We start from the raw sequence: 18,596 nt of genomic DNA on the forward strand, positions 1-18,596 counted from the left end.
CTAGAGATTTCTGGAGTACTTACCAGAGGTGCGCCACGCATGGAAATGCGTCAAAAATCTTAGGGCCGATTTTGGCCGCTGTCCCGGGTCTTCTAGCTGTTGGCGTGGCAACTGGGTCTGTGGGCGGAGCCAGCATCCTGTGCTGGAAACAGTGCCGGGACGCTGGACATGCGCAGTAGGATTGGGATTGCCGTGATCGCGCGAGCGCAGTAGAATCGGGGTCAGTGGGTGAGTGAGAGCTGCAGTTTCAACTGACCATGCATGCGCAGTAGCATCGGGCTGCCGTTAGTGGAGAAGTTAGGAAAATCAATAAACACAACAACAATCGCTGCCCACCCACCCCAGATAGAATCAAAAAGCAACATTGCAGCTTATTGTTTATCAGATCCAGCAGATCTTCTGTTTTGGATTAGAGAATTGAGTCATCCCCTCTTCAGGCTCCCGATACTTTGCCGTGTTTCTGCCGAGCCCAGCCAGCTCAGCCCAGCCTCTCCTCCCCTTCCCTTCAGCCTCCTGATGCGTCTATGCTGGCCATCCCTTTCCCAGGCCGCTTCTCGGCCTTTTGGCTAAGATCAAGTGTAGTACCGTTTCTGACCAGCCACCATGACCTCCGGGTGGTTTCTCCCTGGTCAGGAAGGTATATGCTTGCATTTTTGGAAACAGGAGGTGGGTGGGGAGGTTTGACCCATCCAGCTCCACGGAGGTGTGTGGGGGACCTGACCCATCCACCTCCATGGCACGAACCTGGTATTGCAGTACTTCCAGGAACGGTGCAGTGGCTCTAGGCCTTTTGGCTAAGAGCATTGGCGCAGAGTGATCCTTGGCATGTGCAAGGTGACCTCTGGCGTTTGTGATTTGACAAAGAATTGGAACGATTGGCTACGAATTAAAAAAAAAATCCCTTTCCCAGGCCAAATGGCCTCCCGTACAGGCCGGCCCGCTGCCTTCCCCGGCCGAGTTCAATTCAAGGTAGGATTTACTAACCATTATTTATTTGTTATTCAATTGCTTACCTGAGTTCTTTATTTTTATTGTTATTTCAACTTTTATTTGCAATGCTTGGTGCCTGGGTGCAGGTCCTTACGAACCTGCGCCGATTTCTTAACTGCCCGCAAGGTTTTTCAGAGCTGGCCACATATGCTGACCTAAGTGGATTTGGAGTAACTTTTAAGCTGCCCAGAATTGCCTAAATGGCCAAAACTGGTGTAAGTGGCTGGGAAAACCCCCTTTTGGAAAAAAACCTGAACTAAAAAAAAAAATCGTACCTGAGTTACTCTGGAGCAAGTTGATTGGGAAAAATGGCGTTTAACTTAGGCCAGAAAAAACTTACTCCAAAAAAAATTGGAGCAGGTCATGGCCAAAATTGAGCCTATTGTTAGTGTCCTCTACCGTAAAGACTAATACAAAACATTTGTTCAGAGTTTCTGCCATCCCCATGTTTCCCGTTACTAATTACCCGGTCTTGTCCTCTAAGGGACCAACATTTACTTTAGCCACTCTTTTCCTTTTTATATACCTATAGAGAAACTCTTGCTATCTGTTATATTTTGTGCTAGTTTTACTTTCACAGTATATCTTCCGTTTCTTAATCATTTTTTTTTTAAAGTCATTCTTTGCTGGCTTTTAAAAGCTTCCCAGTCTTCTGTCTTGTGTGAGAGCACTGTATCTGACATGTTTACCAGTCAGCCACTAGGTCAATGTTGGATGCTTGGTGACAAAGGATATGGCCTCGCCACCTGGCTGATGACCCCCCTGCGTAAGAGGAGAGGGCCAGGCTGATGGTGGGGGGAGCTCAGGGGAGCCAGCAGGAAGCACATTTGCTCTTCCCGGCCCACAATTATTGCTCCCCGAGGCTGAGGCCACCTTGTTGCAGTCACCAGGAATCCCGAGCACTCTGAAGTGGCCAGTTGTACGAACAATTGATATTTGACAGCCCACCACCACGTAAATAATAAATGTTGTCTTGCCAGCACATCGAGAGAAATTGGTTTGTGTAAATTATGAATTATTCCTGATTTTCTAATCGCATGTTGAAGAACAGACCTGGTGTTCCTCATCTCACACTAACTATTTTACGATCATATTTGTGTAAGTGACAGGATTAACCAAGCTAATGTATAATTCATTTGCTTTTTTATTGAAAATATAAACCTTTTTTTTTACAGTAAGACAAACAGATCAATAGATGCATCATACAAAAATAAATACATTGGAAAGCTTCAAGATGGGAAAGCAAATTATATAAACATTCAATAATAATGACACTGAGTATTGTTTAACAGAGAATGTATAGTAATGTGACTGCATAAAATCTAAGTATATTTTTGCCCCAATTTTCTCTCCTTCATTCTGGGAGGTGCTGACTCTGACTGGAATGTGGTGCAGGCTGCAATGCCCATCAGTGCATTTCCCTACTGGCCATTCTTCATGAATGATATCTATTCCATGATTGAGGGGGGAGGATGTTTTCGGTTTGTGAGAGCCAGATGATAACACTATTGGATTGTGAAGAGCATCATAGCCCAGCCCAAGGCTGAAGTTCACAATGGGCACTTTCCAACCAGGTAACTAGGTAACTTTAACGGGCAGGAACCCTAACTGTGTTTTTTCCCCATTCTATTACAAATCACCTGAGACAACCTCTCGTGCCAGAACTGCTGTTGCACTGAGATCAGCGAAGTTAACACAGACTTTCAGGTCTGTACTGCTGACGGCTTCAAGAGCTAAATGTTTTACCTATTAAGGCTATCAGGGAAAGAACAACATTCAAGCAATTTTGTGATATATATCTATTATATATAAAAAATCTTTAGCCTTGTAAATACTTGTTCTTAAATCATAACTTTGCAACTCACTGACTAAGGTCCAACTTTATACAAACATTTAACTCTTCTATTTACATGGTGCAAAATGATGCAAGTTTCATTCATAATTGCACAAAATTGTATTGAGCCAATTTTCACCTGACCAGACATTGGGCGGACACTGCACACTCCACCTCCACCCATAGATACCTTATGATTGGATTGGGGACCTATAACTGGAGAATGATCCCGATGTGTATGGCAAGTTCACCTCCATGATATTGGAACACTACTGTCACATTCGTGCCCAAAAACGTGGAAAGAAATCGCGCCCCGCCCCCCCCGCCCCCCCTCTTCATTTCTCTGCTCCCAACCTCTCTTTGGCTTTTAGCTCACATTGATGTTGCTCAGCCAGTGGCTGCATTAAAATCAACCTACTGGATTGTTTAATGACCAACAGCCTTCCTTGGGACTCTAAGCCTGCTGGTCAAGCAGTAGATGCCGGTGTTGGTGGTGATGCCATGACATCACAGTGACACTAGTCTGCACATCTGCCCTAATGGAACCTCACAACACAACCAGCTTACATGACAACTGTGCATTACAAAGATAAATCTGGCAGATCGCTTGCTCTCCTGATACCCAGCCCATATTATAAAAATAGCTCAAGTTACTAACTGTCTATAAAGGCAAGTCTTATTCACATCTTCATTCCAGAAGGAGTCAGTGAAATGAAACTTAAACAATAAAAGCAAAATACTTTAATAACTGCTATTAGCTTCTCATTCGAATGACAATATTTGCACTTGATCAGAACTATGTCTAGAAAGTTGCCTTAAAGTCAGCCCATAGTGCATTGTTTTAAGCAGATTTCAGTTTATGTGCTGAGCTTGTTAAACCTTCATTAATATCCATCACTTGATCCTTGATGCCGGGAGTACGGATTATTTCTATTTAACAAGACAGAAAGCACAGACGGGCTGAATCCCAGCTTATAAAAGCCATTGCAATGAGACGCTCCCCACAGCGATGCAGATGGAAAGCAGGAGACTGTAGCTGTTGACTGAAGCAGAACCAGGCACTGGAAAATAACAGGAAATTAAAAAAAAGTGTTAACAATTATCCTTTAAACTTATTTGAGCAGAACTTATGTAAAACAGCACCTTTCACAAAATTCACTTCACATTGAAGAGCAGAACATTTGCTTTTCAAGCGGTCATTTTTTTACACTTTATTTTATGAAATTCTTCTAGTCGTGTATCAGAGCATATTATATTAGCTGGTTCTGTACAAAATTGTGTGAATGGAAGGGAGTGTGAATCTGCGGAGATTACCTGAGTTTTCATTCTGCATGTGCATCGCCAAAGGCAGTCCCTCGGAATCGAGGAAGAATTGCTTCCACTCTAAAAATGAGTTCTTCAGGTGGCTGAACAGTCCAATACGAGAACCACAGTCCATGTCACAGGTGGGACAGATAGTCGTTAAGGGAAGGGGTGGGTGGGACTGGTTTGCCGCACGCTCTTTCCACTGCCTGCGTTTGATTTCTGCATGCTCTTGGCGACGAGACTCGAGGCGCTCAGTGCCCTCCCAGATGCACTTCCTCCACTGAGGGCGGTTTTTGGCCAGGGACTCCCAGGTGTCAGTGGGGATGTTGCACTTTATCAGGGAGGCTTTGAGGGTGTCCTTGTAGCATTTCCTCTGCCCACCTTTGGCTCAGTTGCCATGAAGGAGTTCTGAGTGCACATGTACATGTAAACCACAAGGATGGCACTGCTTTGAAATAAAATACAGTCCACTATGTGCCCATGATGGTATCAATCAATCCTAGACACTACCCAATGTGCTTATCAGAGTGCAGAAAACTGATGTAAAATGACACTTACGCTCCTGAATAGCAATGTTCCCAAGTCCAGCTGCTGATATTCCTCCTTGTAGCCCAATTCCCAGACTGCTCACCTCGGCTACTGTGTGCGAGTTAACCCAACGCTGCACTATTGGATGATTTTCATTTTCTTTAAGGGAATTAAGGTTTGTTCCAAGTAGATCACGCAAGTTCTGAGGAGTGAGTTTCTGAAAGAGATAAAATGGCAGTGATGTAACAAAAGCATGTTTCTCATTCTTGGTTCCATGATGTTCTTTAATCTGATGTCATGAAGCTGAAGGCACCAATAGACCAGTAATATACATACTGCAGTTGCGGAGCATGAAGTGGTCTGTGGTGATAATTGCAGGCGGGACTGAAATAATTATTGTTCGCAAGCATTGCTTCTAAAACCTGGTTCATGCACAATGTGACAAAACACTGAATCCTACTGCGATCCTCCACTGATACTTACTTCTACTTCCACTGGATTGAGTCCGCTGAATGTCTGGAAGTCCATGGTAATGTTCCCTGCAGCTAAACTCTGAAGATCAAGAACTGGTGCACCACCTTTTGGAGAAGAGAAAGAACAGTTATTTACATACATAACCCCATATAAATGTAGATTAATTTCCTTGGTATTAATAGCTAACTTCTATAGGTAAAGATTGCAATGCTTTAAAAATTAAGAGTTTTAAAAAATAATTCTTCGAATAGACGTCAAACCAGATTGTCATTTTACTTACTAACATATGGCTTGATGAGGTTATAATAGGCTTTGGGATCACCAGCTTGATCCTGGAATGCAACTTTTGCGATCCCAAAAATGATGTCTTTCTTTGCCTGAGTACATGTGGAAATATCAAGTGGCTTGGCTTTCCTGCAACAGAATGGTTGTGGTGTTATATTTAGGCCTCAGGTTCGTCAAGTGCCTACATTTGGGTTTCACTCTGTTCCATGAGCTAACATGATTTTTATAGACATTTAACAGAGAGAATAGATTGGCAGAATAGCTGCAGAGAATTTGACACTTACTTTAGCTCACTGGGAAGGATGGTTCGAAGATGCTCTTCACTCAGAGTACACAATGTTGGACCACCAATCGCATCCAATGCAACTGCATTTAGCGGCCCAGATCTCTGCAGGTAATTTGCAATAACTGCATTTGTCTGAAATGAAAGAAAACAGTGAAAGATCAGTTTATTAGCTTTTTCTCCATGCTCAGCATCAACATAACTGTTTCCATTTACTCATTCACTCCATTCACACTTTCACCTGCTTTGTAAATTATGTGAAGGACTAACAATTGAAATAGGAGGAATTGTAATATGACATAGTGTGCTTACTGGAAATCTGGAATCAAAATACAAAGTAATAAAAGGGTCAGAACTGAACATAAGTTTCTTTGGCTATTGATTCAGATGCTATGTATTTCCAGCACTCTCTATTGTCAATACTTTCAAAACAGGCTCTGTCAGAATCAGGTTTTTAAATGGACTTGATTCGAAGTAAAGATCTTCCCAGAGCTTAGCTCCAATGCACCTTATTTAGCAATCTGGCTGTGACTGCCCCATCAATGATGATCGGTAAGTATCAATCGCAGACAGTAGGTTCTTTTCCCCTCAAAGAAGTTATTAAAATTATCGGACGTAAAATATTTTACCAAGTCATTGGAAACAAAAATATTCGATTCTATTCCTAGCTCGTGACATCCTTTACAGCACAATCAACATTTAAAGAGAGCATACTCTTCAGAAGAGTCACCCAGTCAAAAGCCTGTGCTAATCCGTACCGTGTTAGTATTGGGGCTATTCAGCAGCACCAGTGCAAGGGTGTCCGCATTTGTGATGTTCCATGTTTGGATCTCCTCAGGGCCATACACGGTTATAATGAATCCCAACTGTTGTATGCGTTCTTGTGGGAGTCCATTTGGGTATAGCTGTTCCAAAAAATTAAATTCATTCAGTCAGATTAATGTGCATAAACCCCAAAACATACTTTTTCAACATTTCCTTGAACACCCTTGGCTCTCTTATATGGCTGTGTGATGGGAATTCTCATTCTATTGCCAAACCTGCCAGAGAACATAATGGTGGAATCTGACATTTAAAAATCACTCAGAAACCAGCCGCTCATCTTACCACCGAACGGGGAAACATGGCATCTTAGGTGTGTGACAGAGTGGAGCAATTAGCACAGCATTAAAGCTGCAATCTCACCTTATTTAAGTTGCACCAAGAATATTGACAAACAATCACTATAAGTCCACTGATTCCCACCTTCCCGTGCAAGCGCAGGAGATGCAAGTCCTGTCCTGTTACCTCCTCCCTTCCTACTGGCCAGGGCCCAAAACACTCCTTCCAGGTGAAACAGCGATTTACCGATTTACTTGTACTTCTTGTAATATAATATACTGTATTCACTGCCCATGATGTGGTGTTCTCTACATTGGGGAGACCAAACACATGATTGGGTGAACACTTTACTGAATACCTCCATTCAGTCCGTGAGTGTGATCCAGAGCTTCTGGTCACCTGTCACTTTAATTCTCCACTCCAATCCCACTCTGATCTCTCCGTCCTCGGCCTCTTACACTACTCCACAAAGCTCAGCATAAGCTCGGGGAACACCACCTCATCTTTCAGTTAGGCACTTTACAGCCTTCTGGACTCAACATCGAGTTCAACAATTTCAGACCGTAAGCTCTGCCTCTAATTTATCAGGTGACAGCTGTGGATGATTCTGCCATTCCCATTTACACCCTATCCAGACTCATCTTCAGCTTCTTAACTTGTCCCATTACCATCTCCTATTGCCTTGCACCATCATTCCTTTTGTCTTCTAATCTCTCCTACCTTCCACCCTATCACAGACCTTCCCTTTTGATCTTTCCTCCCCTCCCACCTCTCCCTGCCCTGCACTTGCTTAAAAGCCCATTACATCTCTGCCTGTTTCCAGTTCTGACGAAGGGTCACCGGCCTGAAACGTTAACTCTGTTTCTCTCCCCACATGAGCTACCTGACCTGCTGAGTATTTCCAGCATTTTCTGGTTTTATTCCAGGAATTTCCCTGATGACTTTTAGATAAAACCCATTGACCATTTGCCTTTAGTAAGTGAGCTGCTAGTAATCCATGGCTGGCTCCGCTTGGTGGGTTGCTCAAGGTACTGGAAGTATTCAACGGGCAATGCTTATATTCAAATCATGCAGGCTTACCTCGCCCAGTTTCCTTTTTAGTACAAGAAGCTGATCTCTGTTAAAAGCTACTTGTCCCAGTTCAGTGAGGTTGGCCAGCAGCACACTATTGTTCAAACAGGCGTCTAACTGTGGAGCGTTATAAAGAGCAGGCAGCAATAACTCGCTGGTCCTTTCTCCTGTTATGAAGGTGGTGCTACAAGCTGTGAACACAAAACACATTCATTGTATACGAAGCGCCCAGATGCTCAGTTTTCAAAAAAAATGCAGAATGAAACGGATTTCACATACAAAGCCCATCTGTACTTGGAGCGCAGTGCAGGGAATGGAACACTCTGATCCTGTGTTATTTTTACATGGAATAAAACAATGCTGCAGTGTTCACCTGCTCATCAGCACTTTGTTCAGAACATAATGAGCATAGGAGAATTCAGAGCAGAAAAGGCCAGTCGACCCACCATGCTCACCCCATCCAGAAATCATGTATGATTATTTTTAGTTTTTCATTCATGAGATGTGGGTGTCCCAGCACAGCCAGCATTTATTGCCCATCCCTAATAGCCCTCCAGAAGGTGGTGGTGAGCAACCTGCTTGAATACAACGGAGTGGCTTGCTCGGCCATTTCAGAGGGCAGTTCAAAGTAAACCTCATTGCTGTAGGTCTGGAGTCACATATAGGCCAGACCGGGTAAGGGCGGTAGATTTCCTTCCCTGATGGACTTTAGTGAACCAGAGATTTTTTGTAGATGAGAATTTGTCTTTAAATTTAGGCCTCGGTGATTTCTTACTCATTGCATCAGCATTCACTTACTTGGCGTGAATGGAAGCAAGGGAATATGAACTTCCCTTAAGGCACCGATAGGAAGGAAAATTAAATGCTCAATGCTACAGCAATATCTCCCTCTCTAAACCGTGTTTGCGGGACATTCGCCTGGAAACTCTTTTGAGTTTACCTGCGAAAACATAAAACATGTATCCGTGCCACCCGACCTGGATGACACACACAAGACATTTACAAGGCCTTTTTTTTTTTGGCACTAAAATCAAATTTTTCCTTTTTTCCAGTGCCCCCTATAAAAGGAGAGGGGGACACTAAAAGCACCGGCAATTAAAACAAATTAAACTTAAAAAACGTAAAATCAAATTAAAATTTGGTTGCCGGGCGTGATGATGCACTCCAGTCCCTCCGGTGCCTTCGCCTGGAAACTCTTTTTGGAGTTCACCTGCAAAAACATAAAACATGTATCCGTGCCACCCGACCTGGATGACACACACAAGACATTTACAAGGCCCCTTTTTTATTTATTTTTTTTGTGTTTTTTTTTTGGGGCACTAAAATCAAATTTTTCCTTTTTCCAGTGCCCCCTATAAAAGGAGAGGGGGACACTAAAAGCACCGGCAATTAAAACAAATTAAACTTTAAAACGTAAAATCAAATTAAAATTTGGTTGCCGGGCGTGATGATGCACTCCAGTCCCTCCGGTGCCTTCGCCTGGAAACTCTTTTGAGTTAAACTGCAAAAACATAAAACATGTATCCGTGCCACCCGACCTGGATGACACACACAAGACATTTACAAGGCCCCTTTTTTATTTATTTTTTTTGTGGGTTTTTTTTTGGGGCACTAAAATCAAATTTTTCCTTTTTCCAGTGCCCCCTATAAAAGGAGAGGGGGACACTAAAAGCACCGGCAATTAAAACAAATTAAACTTTAAAACGTAAAATCAAATTAAAATTTGGTTGCCGGGCGTGATGATGCACTCCAGTCCCTCCGGTGCCTTCGCCTGGAATTGCCATTGGAGTTCTTTCAGGTGAAATCAATGGAAATGATAATCGGGCAATTGTCTTTGATTTAAATAAATAACACGGAATAGATAGGATAACCCAGACAGAGATTATTTACAGGAAGAATGGGAATGAATGTTATTTGCCAAACCTCAAAAAGGAACTGGATTTGCCCACATCATTTAATGCTGTTGTATTTTTATATTGATATTGACTATCACAAAAATAGGCACAATGGGATTGTTTCACATCATTGTAACTCTTCTACCATCAAAGGCTACACAACTCTTCTAACTTTGCTGGTCTCTGTTACTGGATGTCCTAAACAGCACGGGGGCGGCGGGATGCAGGCTGTTCTCTGACATCAGTGAATGAGCACAGCCTCTGGGCACAGTGTAACACGGCCCGATGGGCAGGGCTGCCTAGCTCCACTACATCTGTGGGAGAGACAGACAATGTGGAGCAGCGACCTTGGAGCAAAGAGTTAAAATCGCATCAACCGCTCAAGACATGTTCATGATGGTCGTCCAGTAGAGGGCCCTCACTTGCACGTCCAGTCAGGTCTACACCAATAAACACTTTATCTCATTGCTGGTTACTTACCAATTTCGCGTTTAACTCGTCTTCTCAACATCACCTGGCTGTGTCTTTCTGACCCTCTCTCACCAAGAGCCTGTCGAGGGGAAAATAATAATTGGTTAAATGTGTTCATGTGATACACTTGAAACAAATAATTAACGCAATAGAGAGGACGCTAATCGTTAACATTGATGAATTAAGTTGTACACAGCCGCCAGTGACCATGTGACAGAAAACACCTTTGATGATATTAGATGGGCTCTGCTGTTTTTAGAAACACTATTATATCATTCTTCATGTGTCAGGACACGGAGGGCAATGGCTCACCTCCTCTCCTTGCACTCATCATATTTTCCATTGGATATTGTACATTTTAAATCAGTCTGATATGGGGATTACTGTGAACTTTCAGTTTTATCAATGATTTATATTTACAATAATTGAACCAAGATGTGCAAGGGAAGATATAAAATTTCTCTTACCGGCTGAGCATTCAAAATGGTCAGAAAGAAACCTAAGAGAAAATATCAGAATGATAAGTTAAAGGCAAGTCCCACAGATCATTTGTCAATCATAACAGACACACTTCGTATCTCAGTATTTGAGCATGCATCAAACAGCTCAGAATTTATCAAGTCACAGTTATAAGCAGTACTGTGAGAGAAAGCAGGAATGGGGTACTGAAGTTGCATGATCAGCCATGATCATATTGAATGGTGGTGCAGGCTCGAAGGGCTGAATGGCCTACTCCGGCACCTATTTTCTATGTTTCTATGTTTCCCACCCTGAGGTGACACACCTTACAGATACCAGAGTGTAACAACTCAATGATGAGGAAAGGAGACAGATTCCGATCCTCTAACCCGGCACATTGGCACTTGACCATTGAGCAGTTCCGATGGGGGAGAAGGTCACTGCCTGAACCATCCTCCCTACTGAAGGAGAGTTTCTTAGGGATATAAATAGCTGGCTTTACCAGATGTTGGACTATTGCAATACTCAGTGAATCTCTCGAAGCCACTACAAAGTCATGTAAATGCTTCAGAAACCTCTAGCGCAAGAAATTGGGAGACATAACACCACCTTATATTTAGTACATTCTTCCTCCGAAATTTTCAGCTGATATTTTTTGTGAAAGACACACATGACTGGATCTTAGCCCAGTGAACTCTTTAATATATTCAACATCTCGGGGGACTCTAACTGCACAAATTCATTTGCTCTGATGATAGTTTGGAAGCTTTCACGTGTGAAGCGGTGTGGATTCCCGAGTGCAGGATTTGCACAGCCAGCTGAAAACCAGATATAAAAACTGCCGGGAATCACTGAGCCCGGCTTGTGAGAAGACCCATGTTTACCAGGTGTTTAACGGGCTATCGGGTGGTCAGGAAGGTGTATATTTGGCTTGTAGCCGGCTGCACAAGGATCTCTGCTCAGGGAGCCCGGAAATACAAGCGCAATCTAAAAAGGTGTTGCTTAGTTTAGAAGGATAAGAGGGGATCTCACAGAAACATACAAAATTCTGACGGGATTGGACAAGTTAGATGCAGGAAGAATGTTCCCAATGTTGGGGTAGTCCGGAACCATAGTCTAAAGATAAGGGGTAAGCCATTTAGGACTGAGATGAGGAGAAACCTCTTCACTCAGAGAGTTGTTAACCTGCGGAAATTTCTACCGAGAGAGTTGTTGATGCCAGTTCATTGGATATATTCAAAAGGGAGCTAGATATGGCCCTTACAGCTAAAGGGATCAAGGGGTATGGAGAGAAAGCAGGAAAGGGGTACTGAGGTGATGATCAGCCATGATCTTATTGAATGGCGGTGCAGGCTCGAAGGGCTGAATGGCCTACTCCTGCACCTATTTTCTATTTTCTATATTTTATGTAACTGGCCCTTCAGTGCTGTGACCTGCATTCGGCGACTGATCGTTTCTGGCGGTGAACAACAGCCACTGAGAGAGCTGACTTACCGGTGGCGATAAATGTGAGGAGCTGCATTGAAAAGGTGCAATTGGGCAACGCTGTCTTCTGCATCGTTGCTGGTCAAATGTGGCACTTTCCAAACCCAGAAACAACTTAGTCTTTCCTGTAAAGAGGAAACAAGGGTCATGATTGTGAAAGGGACGAGTGAAATGCAATGTCCTCGGCTACAGCAGAACATGACAATCCTGAGCCCTCACACCACCTCCAGCTCTGTTGGTCCAGCCTCTCGTTTAACTTTATAAAACCAGCAGGAAAATAATCACCAGGAATTCCCTGCTCCCTTGACTGACTAATCTTCTTACACAAAGATCCGTTTCTAAGCCTACAATCACAATGCGACTAATCGGTTCTAACTCCCCCCCCCCCCCCCCGAGGGTTCAGCGCTCACTGGGTCAGGCTAATTTGATGTGACGGAACCAATTTGTCTTTCACTCTATGCCAGGGGCCCTCTCCTCAGGAGGGATTCCAGAACCCTTACAGTTCGACTCCAGAGAAACCTCTAAATCGGAGATCAAAACAGAACAACGCCTGGAAACGCACAGTAGGACAGTCAATATCTATGAGCAGAGGGTCTTAAAATAAACTTTCTGATCGAACTCTGAACAGTGAAAGGCGGATAAACTCCTTGGAGCCATGCTTAAGCTCCATGGGGTAAATTCATGCCTTTACCGCCCGCACATTGAGCATCGCCTGCGCTCAGCGCAGGAAGCAAAATCTGGCGCTGGAGTTACGCAATCAGCTACCAGAATCCGACTGATGTTCCTTCCATTGAAATTTAAGGAGGTGAATTTTGACGAGTTCTGTCAGAGGCATGCAAACCTCGCCGCCAGATTTTCGTCTCTGCGCTACGCCAATGAGAGGCTTAAGGCTCGGGCTGTAAAGACGAGCACATGTCCCTTATATCATGCATATCAATACCTGCCCTGTCCCACATGTATAGAGCTCTACAAGACCATTGCAGCCCTCATCTCAACTGTTCAACTCCCACAGCAACATCTCAAACTAATATACATTGATATGTTCCACTAGTTCTGCTAAACATGTTTTAGTCAGTATATGAAAAACAATATTCATTCTGCAGTTATATTGCAAATATTAGTTTGCTCCGAGTACTATTTCTGCAGAGGTGCAAGCGGACAAGTGCAGATTTGCTCCACACTCCAGTCAGACAAGGCAGAGATATTTGCTGCCGCACTGAAGACATGTGGACCACCTGAAATTTCAAAGTTTAGTTTCATAAGTGTTATTAAAGCCAGCCTGAAACTGAAATAATATGTGACCTGAAAACTGCCCTATCAATCTCAAAACTTTTTCCCAAAGTAAACTATTATTTTAGTTTAAAAATTGTTGATCTTAAATAGATAAAGGCTATCAATCCTTGAAAACTTACCTCCTGTCTTGTGTGAAAGTTGCTGAGTACTGTGTAGCGAATGAGTGACCAGGACACTGAAACTTGTAAGCAGCTTCACGCCTACAGCTTCTCTTTTATACTAAAATCCAGGTGTGGCTCCTACATCATTACTCACGTAAAGTGCTCAGGCACATCGATGATGATGACATATAAAGGGATGGGTCATACGTTGAGGCTATTGGTATATTTAGAATCCTGAGCATAACAGGGCTAATAATGTAAACCCAACGAACGTAAACAAACATTCTTCGCGTTCTATTCTCTGTAGTCACGCCTCTTTATTATTATTTTTCTACCTATTTAGTCCCCATGACAATTAACGGGCACCATGCCCAGGGGTCCTGTTCAGGCAGCCGACCGTCAACCAGATGAGCAAGAACACTTCTGAAAACACTGGCTTCAGTTCCTCCAGTGAATGACCTTGCTTCCATTACACAGAGTTACAACGAGTCTACATCACTGAAACAGCCCATTCGGCCCAACTGGTCTATGCTGACGTTCATGTTCCACACGAGCCTCCTCCCACCCCTCTTCATCTAACATTATCAGCATAGCTTTCTATTCCTTCCGTCCCTCATCCCCCCATCCCCTACATCTTCTTATCTAGCTTCACCTTACATGTTGCCTCTGGTTATTTTCCTCAACTGTTCCTTGTGGTAGGGTATTCTACAGTTTTATCACTCTTTGGCTAACAAACTTTCTCCTGAAATCCCTTTTGGATTAATTAGTATTCAAATAGAAACATTTTGCACCTCTATCCTATCAAACACTTTCAGTATCTTAAAGACCTTTATCAGGTCCTCCCTCAGCTTTGTCTTTTCTAGAGAAAGGACACCCAGACTGTGCATGTTTCCTAATAGTAATTCATTAACTCCAACACTGGGGATCGTTGTGTTAGGACATTAATGCATTAAGTCCCGCACTGGTGATCATTGTGTTGGATTGCGAATGCATTCATTCCCATACCTGGGATTGTTGTGTACAGACATTCATGTTTTAATCCCACACTGGGGATCATTGTGTTGAACTTTATTTCAGTAACTACAACACTGTTGTTCATTGTGTTGCGACATGAATATACCAACTGCCACATTGGGGATTACTGTGTTGGGACATTGATGTTATAATTCTGACACTGGAGATTATTTTTGTTATGACAATGCTTTAACTCCCAGAGTGATCATCAGAATCAACGCACTACTGCTCGTTCTGTGGAACAGTGCATTGGCTCATTAACCACTAACACTCCCCCACATCACATACCCTCACAGTAATCTTGAATGATAAGGATGAGATCCATTTTGCCATGGTCATTTGGTCCTTCAGATCCTGTGCTTGAATCTTGGACATTGGAATGTCCTCGTACTGTGCCCCAATTATTGCAGTTATAAAATAAAATGAGAAAACTCTTTAAAAAAAAAAAGCAAAATGATGTTTATGGTTGTTATGTTCAGAATAACTCCACAAGACTATATGCTGTAAGCTCAAACTGTTGTGACCTTGGTCTCTTTAATGTAACACCAGAGTGAGGAAGCAGCATGGTAGACTGCCTTTTATACCTGCTTGCCCGAGGTGTGCAGGTGACTCTTGGGTCTCCCACAGGTGCACCCCCTGGTGGCAAGTTTACACACTAGTAAGGTTTACATACATAATATCACTCCCCCCACAACCCCCCCCCCCCCAAAATTCTTAGATACAACTTATTTACAAGTTGAGGTGACCGGGGCTCTACCTTCCCGGGTTGATCGCCTGAGTTGAAGTCCTGGCATGAGTGAGTTGGTCGGATCATTGCTGCACTGCAGTGTGGCTGGTCTGATCGAACTGTCGGGCATGGTGGGTTCATCCTCTTAGAAACATAGAAACATAGAAAATATGTGCAGGAGTAGGCCATTCGGCCCTTCTAGCCTGCACCGCCATTCAATTAGTTCATGGCTGAACATGCAACTTCAGTACCCCATTCCTGCTTTCTCACCATACCCCTTGATTCCCCTAGTAGTAAGGACTTCATCTAACTCCTTTTTGAATATATTTAGTGAATTGGCCTCAACAACTTTCTGTGGTAGAGAATTCCACAGGTTCACCACTCTCTGGGTGAAGAAATTCCTCCTCATCTCGGTCCTAAATGGCTTCCCCCTTATCCTTAGACTGTGTCCCCTGGTTCTGGACTTCCCCAGCATTGGGAACATTCTTCCTGCATCTAACCTGTCTAACCCCGTCAGAATTTTAAACGTTTCTATGAGGTCCCCTCTCATTCTTCTGAACTCCAGTGAATACAAGCCCAGTTGATCCAGTCTTTCTTGGTTGACCGCGAGGTCGATTGCTGGTTTGAGTGTGTGTAGGTGGATCAATGATGGTAATGTCCTCTTCAAACTGTTCTTGGTTGTCAGTGAATCACAGTTTGGTCTGATCCAAGTGCTTTCTGCACGTTTGTCCATTTAAAAGTTTGACAACAAACATTATATTCCCCTCCTTGGCTAACACAGTGACAGCAACCCATTTGGGACCATGACCATAATTAAGAACAAACACAGGGTTATTAACCTCAATGTCACGCGATGCAGCCGCGCAATCGTTATGCCGGTGACACCGGGTTCCTACATGATCATTGAGATCCGGGTGGACTAAGGAGAGCCTGGTTTTGAGTGATCTCTTCATTAACAATTCTGCAGGGAGAACACCAGTTAGTGAGTGGGGTCGCGTTCAGTAGCTGAGCAGAATCCGAGATAACTGGATCTGCAGGGAACTGTCCGTCACGCGTTTCAAGCCCTGCTTGATAGTTTGGACTGCCCATTCTGCTTGACTATTGGATGTGGGCTTAAACGGGGCAGACCTGACATGCTTGATGCCATTGCGGGTCATGAACTCATTGAATTCCGAGCTGGTGAAACATGGTCCATTGTCACTAACAAGGACGTCAGGCAAACGATGGGTGGCGAACATGGCCCGGAGGCTTTCAATGGTGGCAGTGGACGTACATGATGATATTATTATACATTCAATCCATTTAGAGTAAGCGTCCACTGCTACTAGGAACATCTTTCCTAGAAAGGGGCCAACGAATTCTACGTGGACCCTGGACACGGTTTGGAGCACCATGACCACAGACTCAGTGGGGCCTCCCTTGATGCATTGCTCAACTGTGAGCAAGTGCTACATAGGTGTATGCATGACTTCAATTCCGAGTCGATGCCGGGCCACCAAACGTGCGACCTGGCGATAACTTTCATCATGACTATACCTGGGTAGGTACTGTGTACGCGTATAAACGTTTCCGTGCCTTTTTTTGGCAAACCTACGTGATTCCCCCATAGGAGACAATCCGAATGGATGGACATTTCATCCTTGCATCGGTAAAACAGCTTAATTTTGTCTTGTACTTCCCCGGAAACCGCCAACCAGCTAACATTAAGGACGCAGCTTTTTCCTAGTGATAGCACAGGGTCCTGGCTAGTCCAGGTACTGATCTGGTGAGCCGTGACGGGTGACCTCTCGCTCTCAAAAGCATCCATTACAAGAAGCAAGTCTGCGGGTTGTGCCATTTCCACCCCGGTGGTGGGCAATGGTAGCTGACTGAGGGCATCAGCACAGTTCTCAGTGCCTGGTCTGTGGCAGATTACATAGTCATACAGAGATAATGTTAGTGCCCATCTTTGGATGCGGGACGAAGCATTGGTGTTAATACCTTTGCTTTCTGAGAACAGCGAATTGAGTGGTTTGTGGTCATTCAAGCTCGAACCAGAGTCCAAATAAGTATTGGTGCATTGTCTTAACCCCGTATACGCATGCTTCTTTCTCAACCATACTGTAGGCTCTTTCAGCCTCAGATAAACTTCTGGACGCATATGCAACTGATTGCAATTTGCCTGACATATTGGCTTGCTGTAACACACAACCGACCCCGTACGAGGATGCATCACAAGCTAGTACTAAACGTTTACAGAGGTCGTACAATACAAGTAACTTGTTAGAACATAGCAAGTTTCTGGCCTTATTAAAGGCTGTCTCTTGAGATTTACCCCAAACCCAGTTGTCACCCTTGCATAGCAATAAATGCAAAGGTTCCAGCAAAGTGCTCAACCTTGGTAGAAAGTTACCAAAATAGTTGAGGAGTCCCAGGAACGAACGCAGCTCCGTCACATTCTGTGGTCTGGGTGCATTCTTGATGGCCTTCGTCTTGGAGTCCGTGGGTCTGATGCCGTCCGCCGCAATCTTTCTCCCCAGAAATTCGACCTGTGGCGCCAGGAAAACACACTTGGAGCATTTCAGGCCTGAGTCCCACTCTGTCCAGTCGACTTAGAACCTCTTCCAGGTTGTGCACGTGTTCGGTGGTGTTGCGACCAGTGATCAGGATGTCGTCTTGAAACACAACGGTGCGCGGAACCGATTTCAGCAGACTCTCCATGTTCCTCTGGAAGATTGCCGCAGCCGAGCGAATCCCAAAAGGGCATCTATGGTATATGAACTGTCCTTTGGGCGTAATGATGCACGTCAATTTTTTCAAGGTTCAGCCAGCTCCTGAGTCATGTAAGCAGAGGTTAGATCTAGCTTGGTGAACGACTTCCCCCTGCTAGTGTTGCGAACAGGTCACTGGTAGTGGGTACTGGTCCTGTAACGAGACTCGGTTAATCGTTACCTTGTAGTCCTCGCAGATTCTGACCGTTCCATCGCTTTTCAACATCGGAACAATTGGACTGGCCCACTCGTTGAACTCGACTGGCGATATGATCCCCTTTCGTTGAAGTCTGTCCAGCTCGATCTTGACTTTCTCTCGCATCATGTATGGAACCTCTTGGGCCTTGTGATGCATGGGTCATGCATCAGGGACTAGATGGATCTGCACTTTGGCGCCTGTGAAGTTGCCGATGCCTGGCTCGAATAACGATGGGAATTTATTTAGCACTTAGGCTCACAAGGCATCATCTACCGAAGACAGTGTTTTGATGTCCCAGTTCCATCGGATCATTCCTAGCCAGCTTCTGCCG

General features: G+C 44.1%; 2 protein-coding genes and 1 pseudogene across 2 annotated transcripts in view; 1 reads left to right on the plus strand and 2 right to left on the minus strand.

The window, feature by feature from the left end:
• The window catches only part of LOC139280520 (mesothelin-like protein), a 49,223-nt gene extending 49,124 nt beyond the window's left edge, over positions 1 to 99 (minus strand). Inside the window, exon 1 of the mRNA XM_070900000.1 lies at positions 24 to 99. The gene's annotated coding sequence lies outside the window, so the exon portion shown is untranslated. The remainder of the gene's footprint in view (positions 1 to 23) is intronic.
• A 447-nt stretch (positions 100 to 546) lies between these two features.
• LOC139225970 (U2 spliceosomal RNA) lies at positions 547 to 781 on the plus strand (annotated as a pseudogene).
• Positions 782 to 3,141: 2,360 nt separating this feature from the next.
• LOC139281225 (mesothelin-like protein) lies at positions 3,142 to 13,651 on the minus strand. Its single transcript, XM_070901279.1, has 11 exons — positions 13,594 to 13,651; positions 12,191 to 12,306; positions 10,705 to 10,736; positions 10,247 to 10,316; positions 7,881 to 8,062; positions 6,458 to 6,604; positions 5,701 to 5,834; positions 5,412 to 5,545; positions 5,141 to 5,235; positions 4,688 to 4,874; positions 3,142 to 3,885 (listed from the first exon to the last, which is right to left on the minus strand). The coding sequence occupies exons 2-11, from the start codon at positions 12,252 to 12,254 to the stop codon at positions 3,797 to 3,799; spliced, it is 1,134 nt and encodes a 377-aa protein (XP_070757380.1). The 5' UTR covers positions 12,255 to 12,306; positions 13,594 to 13,651; the 3' UTR covers positions 3,142 to 3,796.
• Positions 13,652 to 18,596: the final 4,945 nt, after the last annotated feature.

This window comes from Pristiophorus japonicus, chromosome 15 (genome assembly GCF_044704955.1).
Source record: "Pristiophorus japonicus isolate sPriJap1 chromosome 15, sPriJap1.hap1, whole genome shotgun sequence".
Classification (NCBI taxonomy): Eukaryota; Metazoa; Chordata; class Chondrichthyes; family Pristiophoridae; genus Pristiophorus; species Pristiophorus japonicus.

Coding starts and splice junctions, on each gene's coding strand:
- LOC139281225 (XM_070901279.1), bottom strand. CDS start 12,254: ATGCAGAAGACAGCGTTGCCCAATTGCACCTTTTCAATGCAGCTCCTC. Junction 6,605..7,880: donor TAAAAAGGAAACTGGGCGAG/GTAAGCCTGCAT, acceptor TTTTTGGAACAG/CTATACCCAAATGGACTCCC. Junction 5,236..5,411: donor CCTCATCAAGCCATATGTTA/GTAAGTAAAATG, acceptor CTTCTCCAAAAG/GTGGTGCACCAGTTCTTGAT.